At 35.0% G+C, this 18,582-nt stretch overlaps 1 protein-coding gene across 6 annotated transcripts in view; it reads right to left on the bottom strand.

The window, feature by feature from the left end:
- Positions 1–18,582, bottom strand: part of RALGAPA1 (Ral GTPase activating protein catalytic subunit alpha 1) — a 339,477-nt gene that overhangs the window by 300,648 nt on the left and 20,247 nt on the right. For all 6 annotated transcript variants that reach the window (XM_036751008.1, XM_036751009.1, XM_036751011.1 and 3 more), the window contains exons 2-7: positions 18,332–18,442; positions 17,709–17,758; positions 11,245–11,302; positions 7,332–7,375; positions 5,612–5,789; positions 1,963–2,078 (exon numbers count right to left, since the gene is read on the bottom strand). In XM_036751008.1, the coding sequence (XP_036606903.1) occupies positions 1,963–2,078; positions 5,612–5,789; positions 7,332–7,375; positions 11,245–11,302; positions 17,709–17,758; positions 18,332–18,442 (557 nt within the window). The remainder of the gene's footprint in view (positions 1–1,962; positions 2,079–5,611; positions 5,790–7,331; positions 7,376–11,244; positions 11,303–17,708; positions 17,759–18,331; positions 18,443–18,582) is intronic.

The raw sequence follows: 18,582 nt of genomic DNA, 5'->3' as shown, positions 1-18,582 counted from the left end.
CTCCAATGTCTCACTTTAACATTATATAACACCTTATAAGAAACACACTTAAAAAACAAATTGCTGGGTTTTCATTTTTTAATCTATTCGGCCACTGCCCTTGTAGAAAAGTTCATCCCATTCACATTTACTGTTACAACTGTTAGCTGTGTTTCCCTCAATTATATCCCATTGTAATATTTCTTCTCTTTACCTCCTCCTTCCATTGAATTTAAGAGAAATAAGAAAAGAGGGGAGGGAAAAAGGAAGTGAAGTTAGAGTTTGTTTTTTGTTAATCCCAGTTCTCTTTCCTCACCCTCTTTACCCAGCCCAGATGCACTTGCATATCATTAGACCTTACTGGGCCCTCTTCCTTTCCTCTTTTATAAAAACTCAGCCCTCCTTAACTGAATTTTGTTTTGCTTATGACAATTCTCTCCCCAAATCTGTCCTCTCCATTAATACTCTCTTCACTTTCCCTGTCTTAGCTAAGTCTTTTATTGTATTTCTATACTATATTTGTTTGTTCTCCCCCTCCATTTACATGGTTCAAGGGGGGGATCATGAAATCCCTATTTCCCTTCCCGTCACTTTCATGAATGAATGATCCTTGTGGTGCTCTCATATTAAAAAGAGGTTCTTCCTCTCTCTTTCATCCCTAGGACACCTACTCCACCCCCCTCCCCTTTTAACTTTCTTTCTTCTTTTTTTGAAAAATCATGCCCAGCTCACTTCTCAATATGTTATACTTTGGCTTCTACCCCATCTACTCTACTAAAACTGCTTTCTATGTTTACCAATGATCTCTAATTTAATTTTTCTTTCTTATTATTACGAACCTAAAAAATTTTAACAATCATAAACATTTCTCCATGTAAAAACAGAAAAAAATAGAGAAAAAAAGAAAAATAGTGCTGCAAGTATCTGATACCTGTAGCTTGTTTTTTTTTTTATTTAAAGTATACAAAGACAATACCTTAGTTCCAAAGCTGTTTTATGTGTCCCTTCGAATTTCCTGCTTTCTTCCTTTGTTCTTCTTCTATGCATTTTTTAGTTTCATTAACAGTCTTTCCTTTTCTGGGGGCATCATAATCACTAGCCTACATTTTTCCCCTCCTGCTCTCCCCACCTCCCCCTGCAAATAAACCTACCTTGTAATAAATAAGCATAATCAAGTGAAACAAATCAACATATCTGCCATGTCTTAAAATATATCATTCATACTAGTCTATCACATCTCTATCAAGAAGCAAGAATTAGGTTTCATCATTGGTTTTTTGCAGTCATGGGCTGGTCACTGCACTACTATTCCAAGTTGCTCTCCTTTGCAATGTTAGTCATTTCATGAATTGTTCTGGTTTTGCTCATTTCACTCTGCATCAGTTCATAGAAGTCCTCCCAGGTCTCTCTGAATCTGTCCTTTTCATCATTACATACATAGTAATGATACTGCATTATATTTATATCACTTATCACTTGGACTACTGCAATAGTTTCTAAATTGGTTTCCTTCCTCAGCTAGTCTCTCCTTCAAATCATTCTCCATATACCAGCCAAATATACTTTCTAACATACAGGACTGACCATGTTACTTTCTTAAGCCTTTAGTGATGACATACTCTCTCTAGGATAAAATATAAATTCTTCAGCCTATCATTTAAAGTTCCCTACAGTCAGGGTTCTGAGATACCTTTCCAGTTTATTTCAGATTATTCCCACCAAAATGGGACTATTGATTTTTTCCTTGTACTTGGCATATCTTTCCATCTCCAGCTTTTAAGAATCTTTATTGTTCGAGGCTTGGCTCTGGTGCTACCTCCTCCATGAAGTTTTTCTTTGCTCTCTTTCTCCTTCCCTCTGGGCTCCTAAATGTTATGCTCTATCATTCCACAAATTAACTCGTAGAATTATTTTAAGAAAAAATGTACTCACACATACAAGACAGTAAAAGAGTGAATAAAGGTTTAAAAAGATAAAATGTACCTGAATAACCATATATTTCAAAAGTGCTTCTAGAAAATAGCTTGTGAGGTCTTCTTGTCCTTTATCTCCTGATTGTGGAGGGACAAGAGGAGTGATTTCTTCTATAGTCACTTGGGCTATCCAAAAATAAAAGAAGAGTTTAGTAGTCATCAAATAATTTTTCATAACTGAAGATGTAAGAGAAAAATCTTATTTCCAAAACAAGTGTTCAATGAACAGAAGAAACTTCCAAATCATTTGCTATTCTAAAATTTACAGAATAACTCAATTCTAAATAACTTAATGTAAAGACAATAAATCTACTTAGGATCTCACTGATTTTAAATACTTTTCCAAGAAAGAAAATCCCAATACTAAATATTTGACTGGTTTTTGGATGTTTTCCTTTATCATCACTAAGCAATATGGTATAATGGAAAGAACTTGGACTTGGATTTAGAAGACCTGAGCTCTGGTCTCAGCTGTGACTTTTACTAGTAATGGAATATTTAATAAGTCATTTAATATCTACTATAATTCTGAGTTTCCTGACATGTAAAATGTGGAATAATAATACTTTCACAATCTACCTCACAGATTTATGGTAAGGAAGCAGTATATAATTGTTATATATAAGTACATAACCTGTAATTATTGTTATCTTGAAGAAGATATTCTGGTCAATGGTTCTCAAACTTTTTGATTCTCAGGAACCCTTTACATTCTTAAAAGTTACTGAGGATCTCATAAAAAGTTTTTGTTTATGTCATCCATATCAATCTATGTTCGCCATACTGGAAATTAAAATGTCTTAATATTATTATGAAAATAGTTTAAACTTTGAGGACCCCCTGAAAAGGGCTCTGGGACCTACCCAGGGCACCTAGACCATACTTTGAGCACCACTACTCTACGTAAATACAGTGTTATATAAAACTCTAGGGATTCTCTGCTTCACAGACTACATAGTCCTAAGTATGATTATCCAAGTAACACTCCAAAAGAAACCAAGAAATTTTAGCCATTGTGATAGTCTCACTGGATTTATTATTTCAATAAGGGAAGTTGTGCAAAGTTCTCAGAGACCTGTAAGTTTCCATAAAATAGAGCATTTACATACATTATCCATTTCAATTAGGTCCTTAAAACAATTTTTAAAAAGTCCAAAAGGCTCAAAGAAGTATTAAAGGTTCTTAAGATATAAGAGCCTCAACCAGTGTCATTTTTTTCTGCTAATTCTGTAAGAAAGATAAGAGACTTTTACTGATTCTATAAGAATTAGCAGAAAAAAAATTGCAAAAAGCCAAAGACTTCAGGCACCATAAAATAGCATTTATATATTATGTGTATACTTAAGGGGGCTGCATAAACAATACAGGCAGGTACAGATTTGTATGTAACATAAATAGTATATATACATATAAATATGTATGTGTAAGACAAGAAAAATAGCTTTCTTCAGCATATTGAATTTTATGTATTCAGCAAATCAAATTTTTAATACCACTTTTGTTATTTTGACTGTGGTTAATAAAAGCAAATTACAAATTTGTTTCCTCCTATTCATATGAATATACTTACAGTTTAGTTGAAGTGATAAAATATTCCCTAAGCTGCCTATTTTGATTTAAGGGAGAAAAAGCACACAAATCATACAGTTCAGGGTAACTACTTTTTTGTTTTTAACATCATCATTTACTTTGTGTGCTTCTTATAAGAAATTAATTAATCCTGATTTTAGTGGAACTTTATTTGTCCTGTGTAACTGTGTAAGAGAAAAGATAGACTTTTATTTCGTTCTTGAAGAAAAAAATATAGTGTGGCATCCTCTGGAAAAAAGGGGGGGGAGAGAAAGAGAGAGAGAGAGAGAGCGAGAGAGAGAGCGTGTATGTGTGTGTGTCTCTGTGTGTGTGTGTGTGTGTGTGTGTGTGTGTGTGTGTGTGTGTGTGTAAAAGAATGTTTTTCTATCCAGTCTGCAAACCTAATTTTTAAAAAATGTGTTTGGTTTCACTTTGTTTCACTGGAGAATTTCTGTCTAGGAAACTTTCTGTGAATTTAAAATAATCAAGAGAGATTCTGAAAAGATGTGTATCATCTTTTTATTTATCCAATTTTTCTCCCTAGTCTAGGATTTAGGATCCCAAATTTAGAGCTGAAAGGGACCTTGGCAATCATCTAATCCAAACTCCTCATCATACAGATTAGAAAACTCAAGCCTAGAAAAATAAATGATTTGTCCAAAGGTCACACGGGTGACAGAGCAAGAATATGAATCCAGGTACATTTGTTTCTAAGTTCAATGCTCTTTCCAAAACATCACAATTTGGGTATAAGCCAGTGAGAGTTAGCCATCGAAATCTGAGAAAAACGCCCACTTCTTAGAGGAAAAAAAATGATAGCCAAACAAAATACTGGCAAGTGGGAAAAAAAAAAAAACTGTGGAAACCAGAGTCCTAAAAGACTGATTAGAGTTAAAGGTTTTACCAATTCAACAAAGAATAATGATAGGTGATTAATAAGAGACATTGAAACAACTGTTTGAACCAGCATCAACTTCAGTTGTGCTCATGAGAAAAAATAACAAAATCAGGACTAAATTAATTTTTTAAAAATTCAATCATGCTCACTCAAAATGAGACTATTACAAATGCTGACATATGTTCTACTTCCCATTACAAATCAAAGTTAGGAAACTGAAATTAGCACCTCTGTTAAAAACAACTACTGCTGAATAAAGATTTTATATTTTCCTTATCATTAAATATGTCTAACAGAAATTTAAAATGCTCTAACAGGATACCCAGAGGATTAAAATTTATCACCATATAAGTAGTCTAACCCATTTCTAAAGCGTTGTATATGGCATTTAACCAAATATAAAAAAAAACTCATTATTATTTATGTCATCTGACTAGATTTGGTACTTAAGGACCACAAATTTCAATCTTTTAAAACACAAGTTGTATGTTAAACATCTCAATGTCTTTTTTAAGGCATAAAAAGATAAGAAGAGAAGACAATTTCAGGTAATCTGGCATAACAGTTATTGTGATCCTTGTAAAGAAAGCAGTTACATGTAAATGTTAATAATTATAGAAAATTATAGTATTTTAATTAAAACCATATTTTTGTTTCCTCTCTTAAGAATTCTATACCACAAATACATTCTGATTTTTAAAACACACAGACAGACAGACAGACACACACACACACACCCCTATATGAAAAAATCTAAACATAAACCAAATAAAAAGGAGTGGAAGTAACTCATATGATAAAAATAAAGACCCAAGATTTTCTATAAAGTGAAAGGGAAGAAGGTATTAAAAGGGAATCAGGTAGAAATAGAAATTTAAAGTATGAAGAATAATAACTGAACAACCAAAGCAATCAGAAATAAAAACAAAGCATTTATGAAAATATAATGAAAGTAAAATAGAAAATACCTGATTTACCAAAAAAAAATAAATTTACATTTCCTTTTCTTTAATACATGGCCTCCATAAAACAAACACTGCTTAAAAAATATATCTCTACATATCCAAATGAGCAAAAAGATGAATATAAAAAAGGGAAATCACAGAGGTGTCAAATTGGATTTGGAAAGCATACTAAATTTTAAAACACAACACAAAAGAATATGCTGTTAATTAATATCCTATAGTCTTACTTTCTTGAAGGTTAAGTGGGGGATTAATGAGATTATCTAAAGTCCGAGGTCCATATTCAGACTGTGGTGAGGCAAATCCAGGAACTAAGCAAGAAAATATCCAGAGCTGTTCTTTACTACAGTTATTCTGAAGAGCTTGTAACCATAGCAAGAAGAGACGGACACCTTCACGCCTGATCTGAAAACACAAAACAATTAAATACAACATAGAATTTTTACCCAAACAGAAGGAGGAGGATATGGAAGATCTATTTTTTTTCTTTTGAGACAAAAGATCTCTAAGAAATAAAACAATGAATATTTGCCAAAAATCTTAACTATCACCACACTAGATCTAGAAGTATATATTTCATTATATCAAAACCTGAATCTATCAAACTGATAAAGCAAGAGGCTTAATTTATCTCTATTGTCCCAAGATAAAAATAATGAAAATCCTTTCAAGTAATGAGTTAACTCCATAGCAACCAATTCCAGGAAAAGTTCTAGGTTGTCATTATAAACAGGGCTATGAAAGCAAAAAGCCAGATCTTTCTTTTCTCTCCCTCTCATCATGACTGAGCCAGGGAGCAATGATGTCAAGAAAAACACTGGTTTCTTGCCAAATATAGAAAAGACAAAATCAGATGAAAAGGAAACTTTCTATAGTAACCAAAACATTCTCCCTGGTGCTTTTTTCACACAATAGACACTTGATATATGCTGAACTCAATTAGGTTCTCTCTTAACTCAGGCACTGTAACTCAAATATTACCACAGCTTCATTTGATAACAGAAATAGCATGATAAGTAAAAAGTGTGCTTAAGTTGGAGAAATGAAAACCTAGGTGCAAATCCTGACTCATATACTTAAAAGGTGAGGTTATCTCACCTCTTTAAGCCTTAGTTTATTTATTCATCTATAACATAAATAATAATATCTATAGTACCTCCTCCATAGTTATTGTACCAAATTAAAGTATGTTTGGTAACCTCTGCAAGCTTTTAAACAACTACGTAAATGTCAGTTATTATTTTTATTATTATTGTTGTTATTACCACCACCACCATGGCTTAGCAGACAACAGCAAGGTGATGAAGGAGGTTCTGTATCTCCGCTGCAGTTAACTCTAGATCAGTGCACAAGGTATCCACCGAAATCATCTTCCCTACAAAAGGTGGGTAACTTCCACAAACAAGGCCCAAAACTAAGTGGCGAGTCAGAGAAGTAAACACTAGTGCAGTGCTGTTAGTGCCGTCTACATTTCAGAGTGGCTACAGTGAGAATAGAAAAGAAATAATTTTGCTGCTGTTGTTGTTACTGGAAGATGCTTTTGCTCTGGACAAGGTTCAGAATAGAGATTCACATCTTTAATAGGGCAATGTAGCTCCAGTTTATATATGCATCTAAGGAACTTGGCGTCTTAGGGGAAAAAAAAGTAGCACCCGAATATTGAAGAGGACTGCAGCATTTTTAAATATAATCATAACCCCCAAAAAGACAATTCAGCACCCCATTAAGAAAGACAAGAAAAACTAAAGGAAAAGCAAATAAAGTAGGAGACACATGTTTGTTTCACATTTTTTTCCACACCAGAATTAAAAATGACTGCAAGTATATTCTAAAAAGCCAGAAGAGTATTTTGCATAGAAAAAAACAAGTGCACATCTCTTCTGTCACAAAGTAAATCTGAAAAAGCTTTAAAAAGTCATTCTACTAAAAGAAATACATTTTATATACCTTTAAGGAGTTTCCTGTGTGAAGGAGTTTCTTTAAAATCAATCCTGCAAAGAGAATATTCATTTAAATACTTCTTTTTATGTAATTTGATAGCCACCCTAAAAGTCCTTGTACACTTGCCCTACTGCCTTTACTTATTGCCATTTCTGTCCTATTAAACTTCAACTCAGTGTAAAACCCCATCATCCAATATTTCCACCACTCCTATTCCTGTGATTTCAACCACTATACACTTATGCTAAGAAAAGCAAAATGTTAGTCTTACACCCCCACAGCAGCTGCAAGTAACACTGTTGTTACAATAGGTTCTAAACCAATCAACAAACATTTATAAAGAACTTACTTCATAATATGATATGGTGCTAAACACTGGAGATACAAAGAAAAAGCAAAAACACCCTGCCCTCAAGACTCTCATACTTATATTAGGGAAGACAACAGGTACATAAATAGATATACACACAAAGTAGATGTAAAGAAAGCCTTAGAGGAGAAGGAACTAGTAGATGAGGAGAACAGGAAAGCCCTCCTACAGAAGATGGCACTGAGCTGGGTCTTGAAGGAAGCTAAGGATCCTAAGTGGTAATGGTTAGGAAGGAAAGCATTTCAGGCATAGGGGTTGGCCAGCGCAAAAGCACAGAGAAGGAGATTACTGGAGTATTGTGTGTGAGGAATGGCAAGTGGAAGAGTATATCTAGAATGTAAATCTACATTTCTAACTAGGCTACTAAACAACTCTACCACAAATCTCAAACAAAATAAAGTATTTTGAGAGGCTGGCCTCCATGCCTAGAATTTAATTTCCCCGCTTCAAAGCTCAAATCAAGTTTAACTCAAGGTGGCCTCCTATATAAGGTTTTACCTAAGAGCCCCAAGTGCTGGTATCTCCTCTCCCCCTAAAAATTACCTTGTATTTAGTTTGTATATTTACATGTTGTTTTCTCCAATAGAATGTAAACTCCTTGAGGGCAGGAATTGCTTTTTAAAAAAAATCTGTAACTCCAGAGGCTAGCACAGAACCCCTCACATATTAGGTGTTTAATAAAAGCTTACTGACCAAATGGGTTCATGAGGCCATAGATGTAATATATACCTCTAAAAGGTCCAAACTGTAACCTAGCCATACTTCATCCTATACAACCTGTGTTCATATGCTCCAGTAAATTTTTCATGGGTAGGTCCACCCATCATACAGAAGGCCTACTTCTAGGCTTTTTACAATTATGTGGTTAATAAGCTAACACTCAATTTGTCCTATCTCCCCAATATAACTGATATACTTCATTTTACAAGCATACTTCTATATTTTAAGCCATTCCTCAAACATATCATCTGGGTAATATGCTGTAGCCTGTGTTGTTCCATTGCCCTTTGGGTCCCTTTGAACTTTGATTCTTTGAAGAGTGTGAGATTCCACATAACATTCTTAAAAGTGTGAGTTTTTGTTTTGCAAAGTTTGGAATTAAAGTGATATATGATTTCTTTCCCATACCAACTCTCTCTCTTCTATTCAATTCTGGACCCAAGAGATAGTCCTCTGCAGTATCATGTGTAATAGATTTGTATAATTACAGACCACCACCATCCACTGAGTGGATATAAGGATATCCATTCAATCACAAATAACAATCTGGACAATAAAAAAATCTTCATCACTTGATTTTTCCTGTGTGGACTCTTAGGCCAAATTTTTTTTTGACCAGAGATCTCATTTGGGAGGCTCTGTAATATTTCAGGGCTTGATGTAGTCAGCACAATGTCATCTACAAACAAGGGCATCCAGAGGCTCTGACCATATAATACTAGGAATCCTTCTTCAATTAGCACTCAGCCCTGTACCTCCTCTTCATAAGTGGCAGATAACTTTAATGAACATATACTTTTCCTGCTCAATTCCTTGCTTGATATTCATTATCAGAGGATTGTCTTAACAAATTTATCTTTTGAAAATTCTACAAACTCTGAATAAAACTGAATAAAACACCACTTGACACACAATCTGGTACCATCCTAAATTTCTAGCCCCATCTCTTACTACCTTCCAACCATAATCCAGGCAAACTGTACTACTTCCCACTCCCCATTCATGTGCTAAATTTTTCCTCCTTTGCTTACATGTTTCCCTATGTCTTTGTCTCTTAATTTCCTGTATCTGATGAAAAACTTCCCAATTTTCAAGGTCCAGTTCAAATACCATTTTATTTAAGCACAGCATGATGCAGTAAATAAGCACTAAATTTTATAAGAGGCAGGGATTTGTAGACTTTATGTGAAAAGGGAGGGTATATGGTTTTAGTTATTATTCATCTGCAGGTGAAGGAGGCCTTAGAAGTGGTTCATCTATGACAACTGCCTAGAGGCCTAAAAAGACTCCAGGTGGTATACCCAAAGGCAGCCCTTAATAAAAGGGACTGATCTAATTTACTCATCAAAACGTCTATCCAGATTGAACCTATAATGCTGGAAGGATCCTATAAAAGCAGCCATTTTGCAGGGTTTGAGGGAATTTCCTTTTGCTGTTGGAAACATGAGCTCCCACATGTAGCCTAATACTTTTAATAAAAAAATTGTTTTTAGTTAGTTTGGCTCTCATCGTCCTGGTGTTCCCCATAATTCAAACCTGGCTCTGATTCAAATCCAGGCTCCTGGCTACATAACCCTGGGTTACTCTACCTTTCTGACTCTCATTTTCCTAACCTGTAAATTAGGAATAATAATCCTTGAACTATTTTGAGGAAAGCACTTTGTAAAATTTAAAATACTACGTAAATGTGAGTTGTTATTATTCTCAAATCAGAAGTGAAAGATCTTTCCTACCTTAAATCTCACAAAGCACTTCATTTATAACTAAATTTTATCTTTCTATTTCATGACTAGAAGCTCTTAATGCCCCCAGGCAATCCACTAAGATTCGCAAAATAGGTGCAGATCTGCTTTGGTCTAAAGGATTTCCTCACCAGGAGGTAGCTACAACAATTAAGTTGCAGGTCACAAGAAAAAAATAAATTAAAATATATATATATATGTCTAGACATACATACACACATATACACACATATACATATGTGTGTATATGTGTGTGTATATGTATGTGTGTGTGTGTGTGTTTGTGTGTGTGTGTGTGTGTTTGTGTGTGTGTGTGTGTGTGTGTGTGTGTGTGTGTGTGTGTAATTACTGGTACTTATTTTTTTTTTATCTTTCCTACTAAACTATCAGCTCCAAAAGGGCAAGGATCTCCTTTTACATCTACTGTACTTACAACTGTGATCTGATAATATTAAATATTTCTGTGAGTTGAATTATTTCATTCTAAATGTCAGAGTTCTCGGTCAGACTTGAAAAAAAACTTTTTAACAAGTCCTTGGCAACTTCCAACTTAATTTTGGTGACCCTAATATCCTTCTGGCAATAATCTCAGTGCCAGCAGGGAGTGAAAAAGATCACCTTCTGTAAAATGTGATTTCTTAAACTGAAAAAGAATATATAGAAAGACCATAATTGTAAACAGAACATCACATATATTCTGATATTTCCCCTTGTTTAAGATTCAAAATGGAATGAATGAAAACTTTTCCAATTAATTCACTGAAAAGTTCAATAAAGAATTTTTTTTGCCTTTCCCAAGGTCCTTTAGTTTTCTCTATTTCTTTACAAAAATTACCACTGCATTAAACTTAAAATATCTGCTTTCAATTCACCTTTTAAAAACCTTCAAACTCTTCCTTTACACTGAATTTAACCCTTTTTTGCAGCAAGCAAAATATCACCCCTCTTCTTTATAGCTTGCCAAACAAAATCTGTGAATAAGTTTTAAACAGGCTACCGAGAAACAGCAAGCACTAAATAATTACTTTTAATTTTTTTTTTTTAATCAGCTATTTGAAATCTAAGAGTTGCAATTTAGGTCACTTACCAATACTGTGAAACTGCCATCTCTGATGAATCCTTTCTGGAAGAAGCTGTAAAATTTTCTAAAAGTCAATAAAAAGGAAACAAAGTAATAAATGATATGAAAGAGATATGCTTGAAATCCTATAAAATGAAAAACAAATTACAAATGTTAAGACCATAGAGTTCCTTGGATGAAAAATATGACACAAATAAAAAAATAAAATAGGCATTCAAGTTAATCTGCTATTACTTGGATTTTTTTTAGCACTGGTAACTTACATAGTTCTAGAAAGGAACTGTAAAATAGCAAATAAATCTAGGAAAGACTTGTCAAGACAATATAATTTAGAAAATCAAAAATATTTCTGTCAATTTTTTAAAAGGATAAAAATCTCCTTCTGGCCCTCCCATCCAAATCCTTCCCTCCACGAGAATTAAAGAAAAACAAAGCATGTTACAAACATTAACAGTCAATCAAAATAAATTTCTACATTGCCCTTGTCCACAACTTTTTTTATTATTCTGGGTTCTAGGTGCTTCACCTAACAAGATGTAGTATGTTTCATCATTATTCCTCCACAATGCTAGAGTGATAAGAGTTCCTAAGTCTTTCAAAACAGTTTGCCTTTACCAGACTATCATTTTCTATAAATTGCGGTCCTGGTTCTATTCACTTCACTCTGTATCAGTTCATATGTCTTCCTATGTGTCCCCAGGCTTCTCTGAAACCATCTCCTTTACTTTTTTTCTAAATTAAAAATATTTTTTGTATTCCATTTTGAATTCTCTCCCACCTCCCTCCATTTTGAATTCTCTCCCACCTCCCTCCCCTTCCATCAGTCACTGAGAAGGATAGAAAAACAAAACCCATTACAAATATGTATAGTTAGAGAAAACAAATTCCCACGTGATCCATGTGAAAAGGAGGAAAAAAGAGGAGGGGGAAGGGAGAGATCAAGGCTGAGTACACACTTTGAGGGTGTTCACCCTTAGAGGAAGCCAAAGGAGGTGGGTAACTGCAGGCTGGACTCGATGCTGGAAATGAGACTTGACCCTGCTCGTGGCATCTGATCCATACTTTTCCTGCTGAACTTTCTGCCTAAGCCTAAGTACCCTTTCCATGATATGGCTAAGTAAACTTGTTTTTGTTAACTATTATGAGTATTTCATTTTCTTCAATTTTCATACCTGGGTTATCATCCCAGGCTGAACCTCACACTTCACAATAATCAAAGGATTGCAATGAAATGAAACTGTGGCTCATATCAAGGCTAAAGCAGGGGAAAGCCAACGCAAGTGCAAAGAACAGGATGATCAGATATAGTATAGGATATAGTATAGGATATAGCAGCGAGACACTTTACGAAGAGTTCTGCTGAAAAGAAAACGAGTGTAAAGACAAGAGCAGGAATTGTCACTGGTGACAGGAAAGCCTCAAACTTACCCTATTACTATTTAACAGAACCTGGTTCCCTCCAAAAGGGATACCTACTGATGACATGAATGGACCTGCTCGTACCACCACCTTTGCCTACTTGAACGCTATCACTGCCCCAGGCCACTGGTGAATAGAGCATTTATTTACACTGCAGTAGACCCTCAGTATTCCAGCTCCCATATCATGGACTCCAACATTTTTGGCAAGGAGCATTATGATGCTGTGCGTGGCATGCAAAAGATCCTGTAGCACTCACTCCTGAACACCACTGCTATCCTTGGTATGGATGAGTTGTCTGAAGGTGCCTCATGCCTGGAAAATCCAGTGTTCTTGCCACAGCCATTCCAAGTTGCTGTAAGTATACATAAGACAATATAGGGAAGCTGATACTCCTGAAATAAACCTTATCAAGTGACTCCAGCAGACCTTGGCAGGTTAATATGACTATCTCCCAAAGCAGGCCTTCTATATGTTAAAGAAGCTGTAAGGCTGAAGATCATTTATGAAGAGTCACCCTCATCTGCCAAAATGCTCAACTGATCGGGCTCATCTGGACAATTTCTTCCCAAAAAAAGAAGGACCTATGGGGTGAAACTGCTGAGAGGTATCTTGCTTTCTAATGATACGGGGGAGATGAGAATGCCTATGGATAATTAGGTTGACTACTATGAATTTACTTAGAAGAGATATTCCAGTTACTTAGAAGGGATATTCCAGCCTACCTGGTGGCAGTCCTGATTCCATTAATTAAAATGGAAAGTCCCAATCTAGCTTCTGTGGAATAAGGGGGCAACCTCTCAGCAGAGGCCTCTAAAAGGGATAAAGATTTGGTATTATCCCCCTTGAGGGACTCTCAGGGAGAGGGAAGGGGAAAGGGAAAGGAATAAGCATTTATATAAAACCTACTACAGCTGGGCACTATGCTAAGTGCTTTTTACAAATATTTCATTTGCTCTTTACAACGACCCTGTGATATAAATGTTGTTATTATCCTCACTTTACAGTTGAGGAAACTGAGGCAAATAAGAGTTTAAGTAACTTGCCAGAGATCACACAGCTAGTGTTTACAGTCGATTTTGAACTCAAGTCATCCTGACTCCAAGTTCAGTGCTCTAACCGCTGTTAGCTGCCTCAGCCAGGGGAGGTTTTAGCTGGTGGCCAGAGAACACTGAATGGGTGGTGGCACAAGAAAAGCCTTGGTATCAACTCATATTCTGGAATAAGCTGCATGCAAGAGGCTTATGATCTCTTAACTACTTACTACAGATAACCCTGACCCATAATGAAGAACTGGTGTCTATGTCAGAACTGTATCAGCAACTATGCTCCAGACCCGATCATCCTGGTGCTCATCTTGTCACTGTCACAAATCTAGACAGGGTGACACCCACTGTGAATTACGAAGATTTGCACTGTTCACCACTGGGATTTCTGGTCTTCATTCTCTTTCATAACTGATCACTCATTCTTTCATAAGACCATTAGATTGTGTTTGCCATAGTGATGGTTTAGTTTTTCTGTTCCTTCTCCAACACTGGCCAAGAGAAGCTTTATATGTCCCAATCTCAAGGTTATTTAAGTGATAGAAGGTATTCTAGAAGATCCTTAGGGATCTTGTCACCAAAAAGTGGGATGTGGAAGACATATACTATTTATCAGAGTTCCCTGCCACGTAGGAGATAAGGAGCAATCTGTAAACCACAGCCAAACGCTGGATCTTAACCAAGTATGCTTTCTAAACTACAGCTAAGTAAATCTTTTGTTAACAGTTAACTGTAAGGTTGAAGATCATTTATGAAGAGTCACCCTCATCTGCCAAAATGCTCAACTGATAGGGCTCATCTGGACAATTTCTTCCCAGAAAAAGAAGGACCTATGGGATGAAATTGCTGAGAGGTATCTTGCTTTCTAATGATATGGGGGAGGTGAGAATGCCTATGGATAACTATGTTGACTGTGAATTTATTTAAAAGAAAAGGGATATATCAGTCTACTTTGTGGCAATCCTGATTCCATAAACTGAAGAACTGGACTTTTCAGCTAACTCCATTATGCCTCTAATCTTCCCACCAAGCTGTTAACTCAAGCCTTCACTGAAAGTACCTCCTTTGGCCTTCTCTGACTGAAGAACTGGAGGGTAGAATACCAAACTCCTACCAATGCCTTCCTTTATAAAGGGCAGAAACTGGACTTTTCAGCTCATGCCACACTACATCAGCTGCTCTGGCCAGTTTCAACTCCACAAACAAGACAGTCCATTGCATCTGATTCCCCCAGACTTCCTGGCTTTCCTGCCTCCTTTTGAGTGTTGTTTCCCCATTAGATTGTAAGCTCGTTGAGGGCAGGGACTGCCTTTCTTTTTATTTCTTATATCCTCTGCACTCAGCAAAGCCTATGGCACAAAGTAGGTGCTTAATCAATGTTTAGTGGATTAGAATGAACAAGCAGCAAGTGTTCATTCCATTCCAGTCTGGAAACTAAGCTGCCAGGTCTGGCCTATTCAAGAGCCTCTCCCCAAGGGAGTGTCACTAGAGGTTCAAAGATTAAAGGAAAAGGTTAAAAAGAAGAGTTATGGCACCAGGTACACAGAAAGCCACAAAAACTTTCACAGGTTCATGATGTGCCTGGCATGCCCAACTTGCTCAACTTGGTTAAGCAGCATATACTATGGAGAAGGAAAGAGAAAGGAAGTGAGGGAAGGAGTAGATACATTACTAATAGGTCATTTGCTAGGGGAACTATCATTCCAGGGAAATGCATATAGTTAAATGTGATGATGTTAAGCAAGACAATATGATGGAACAGTACATTAACACTTTCTCACTTTTCTTTCATAACAAATCTTTGGAGTAGAAGGAAAATACTATTATCTCAATCATAAATGAGAACAATGAAGATAAAGACTAATGATTTTCCCAAGGAATAAAAAGCAGGTATAAAATCCCTTTTCTTAAAAAACAAAACAAGTCATTAGTCCATTTTTGGTAAATAGTGCTCTTTTAAAATAATAAAAATATCTGTGGACACTGTATATTACATGGTAAACATAGGAAAAGGAAATTATTTGTGATAAAAAGATAACCTTGGAAGGTTTATTGGTTATTACTCAAATATTTCAAAAAATCTTCTGTACATACGGGATAAAGGTAAATATGTAAAAGATCATCATCCATTTTCTAAAGACAATTTATTTCTGTACTATGTACATTTATTCTTTCCTATATACCTTACAAATCAGATTCCTCAGGATTAAAGCCTAATAAACAAGCACATTTCAAATTTCCCTTTGGGTCCTGATATCCGGAAAGGTACCTTAATGTTTTTTAACAGTAGTGGCTAGTTTCAACTATGATTAAAGCCAAAAGAAAAAAAAAGTTAAACAAATTGTTCCAATAATTTTCATATGAAAGCCTCTACCATCTAAAACTATAAAAACTTGGCACCACACAAGATCAACTGTTCCCTAGTGATTGCTTTGTATGCCTTCACAAATTAGTTTTTGCCTCTTCTCAAGTCCCTTCTCAGTTCCTTCCTCAGTTTTCTACATGGTCTTTCTCATTTTCTGTGACAGAGATCAGAATGCTCTTACTTTTTCCTTCAGATAATTAAGTGCATGCAGTTATTGGGGGAAAAGACGCATTCCTGCTGCTCTTTCAGAAACAATTGCTAATGAATTTATGAGCTCAGAATTATTAAGTCTTGATTACCAACTCATATATAATAGTAATGGAATGAGACAAAAGAAATTGCTACAGGATAGAAGGGAAGTTCTTCCTATTTGTTCTGAGTTTTCGGTTTCATGAATAGACTCAATTTTCTACTGAGCACAATACAGCTTGGGAAATATAGTTAGAATCTCATGTTTAACAAATATAATTTAAAAATCCAGTTTCATGTAATAAGGAGGCTCTTCACATGTCCTGGCAGAGAGCTGTTTCTAATTCTGTTTTTATCATGTAGCTATAACAAATTGTTTAAATGCTAAAGCCTACAAAATAGATGGCTCTACAAAATCCTGACCATTTAACAAAGATATGTCTTTCTGTTATAATTTTGACACTTAGTAAACTGCATTTGAATATATAGTGTAAAGTTTAATATGGTTTTCAAAATGTTGTACTGATAACCCAGAAGGAATACTATATTAAGGGGTGGAGGAGATAAAGAATATTTTCTTTTGGCAATATTAAGTTCCTGACTATAATGGAATTCTTCTTGACTCTCTCATTTCTTCCCTCTTTCAACATCCTATTAAGGGACATTTGCCTAGGAGGAAAGTAAAAAGACTAAGGAAAAAAGAAGTCTAATATATCATTTTAATTAAAGTATAGTTCATGAAACAGCAGGAGTCTGGAGCATTTAGGGGAGAAGGCAAAGTTTCAGCAGAAGGTGTAGCAGTACTCCATAATGTACAAATGAAAAGAAAGGCAGGGAAGGGACATTAATAATATTAATGATAACAGTAACAACTGACATTTATGTGCCATTCTGTTTGCAAAGGAAATAATAACTCTGTGAGCCAGGTATTATCAAAGGCATTAGGATAAGGTAACTAGGATTCTTAGGTTTTAATAGCCTGTACTGAATAGATATGGCTAAGAAAAATCCCTAATGAAGTTCTATATAGCCCAGGAAAAATGAAGTGCATAGTCTCCCATCATTTGTACCACAGTCAAAATGGTATAGGCTTCCAATTCACCAACAAGTTCTGAAAAATATACCCATTAGTTTTAAAATTCTATGACATCTAAAACATTTTTATAAGTATCTTACACAGATACGTATTATGAAATAGTGGACTTGCATAGCCAACTCACAAACCCTAATTTGCTTTTATTGTTTGCAAAAAGAATATACACACACATAAATTATTTTTAAAAAGACAAGCTACTCTATAGAAAACAATTTATATTTTCATCATGGTTCAAATATAATGAAGCAATATTAGCAGATCATTAAAATATCATTTTACCGATACTTAAAATATGTCCTAAATGTCTGAAACAAATGATGGTTTTCAGTTAAAGAAATATTTTGTAGATACTTACTTCAAAAATAAAAAGTATACCATCTAATTCTTCCCTCTGAGACTTGTGACCTAAAATGTAATCAAAGAAAAAGAACTGAAATATAACCATCACTTAGACAATTATTCAGTGAGACATATACTACTATTTCTATTTCTGTATTTCTATTTCTGTAAGGATTTAGTATTTTTTTTAAAAAACAAACATGTTTTCACTGATTCTGTATTAAAACCTGAAGCTCTGTTTCTAGAAAATATATATATATATATATATATATAAATTCCTCCCTCTATCACATGTCTTTTTAAAGGAACAATGAAAGTCATTGAATCATTTCTTAAAAGTCATCCCCAAATATTAAAGTGGTAGAACAGAGGGGGAGAGACAAAGATAGGAAGACCAGCAAAGAGAAAAGTGAAAATTGCCTCAGGTAATAGAAGTGATAATACTGCCACACAAGCTGCTCCCCATTTCACAGATGCATGTCATTGGTCACAAGTGTAAACTGGGCAAGAAAGGTAGCTGACCAACTGCCAGAAGAAAATAATCACTTGATCTCAAAACTATAAATTTCAGAGGCAAATTTTATAAGCATCAAAAAATGACAATAAAAAGCCTAGAGGGATGTTTTTTAGAAGGCTTACCTTTCTGTTTAAGACTAACTTCAATGGTCAAAAAATTTTCAAAGAACACATAATATATATGTGAAAAATGTTGGTCAAAAAATTGTTTAAGGTCAATAGATTCAGCATTCTCTGTAAAAACAAAAAAAGATCAATTTATTTCTATAATCCACAAATTTTAACCATTAATTAGCACACATTCTATGGAACAGGATCTTTAAGATGCCAATTTTCTTTCAAAGAAAAAGTCAAAGCTTTCTTCTCCCAATTAA

This window comes from Trichosurus vulpecula, chromosome 3, assembly GCF_011100635.1.
Source record: "Trichosurus vulpecula isolate mTriVul1 chromosome 3, mTriVul1.pri, whole genome shotgun sequence".
NCBI classification, from domain to species: Eukaryota; Metazoa; Chordata; class Mammalia; order Diprotodontia; family Phalangeridae; genus Trichosurus; species Trichosurus vulpecula.
The sequence above is the reverse complement of the archived record's forward strand: the minus strand, read 5'-3'. Positions and strand labels throughout refer to the sequence as shown.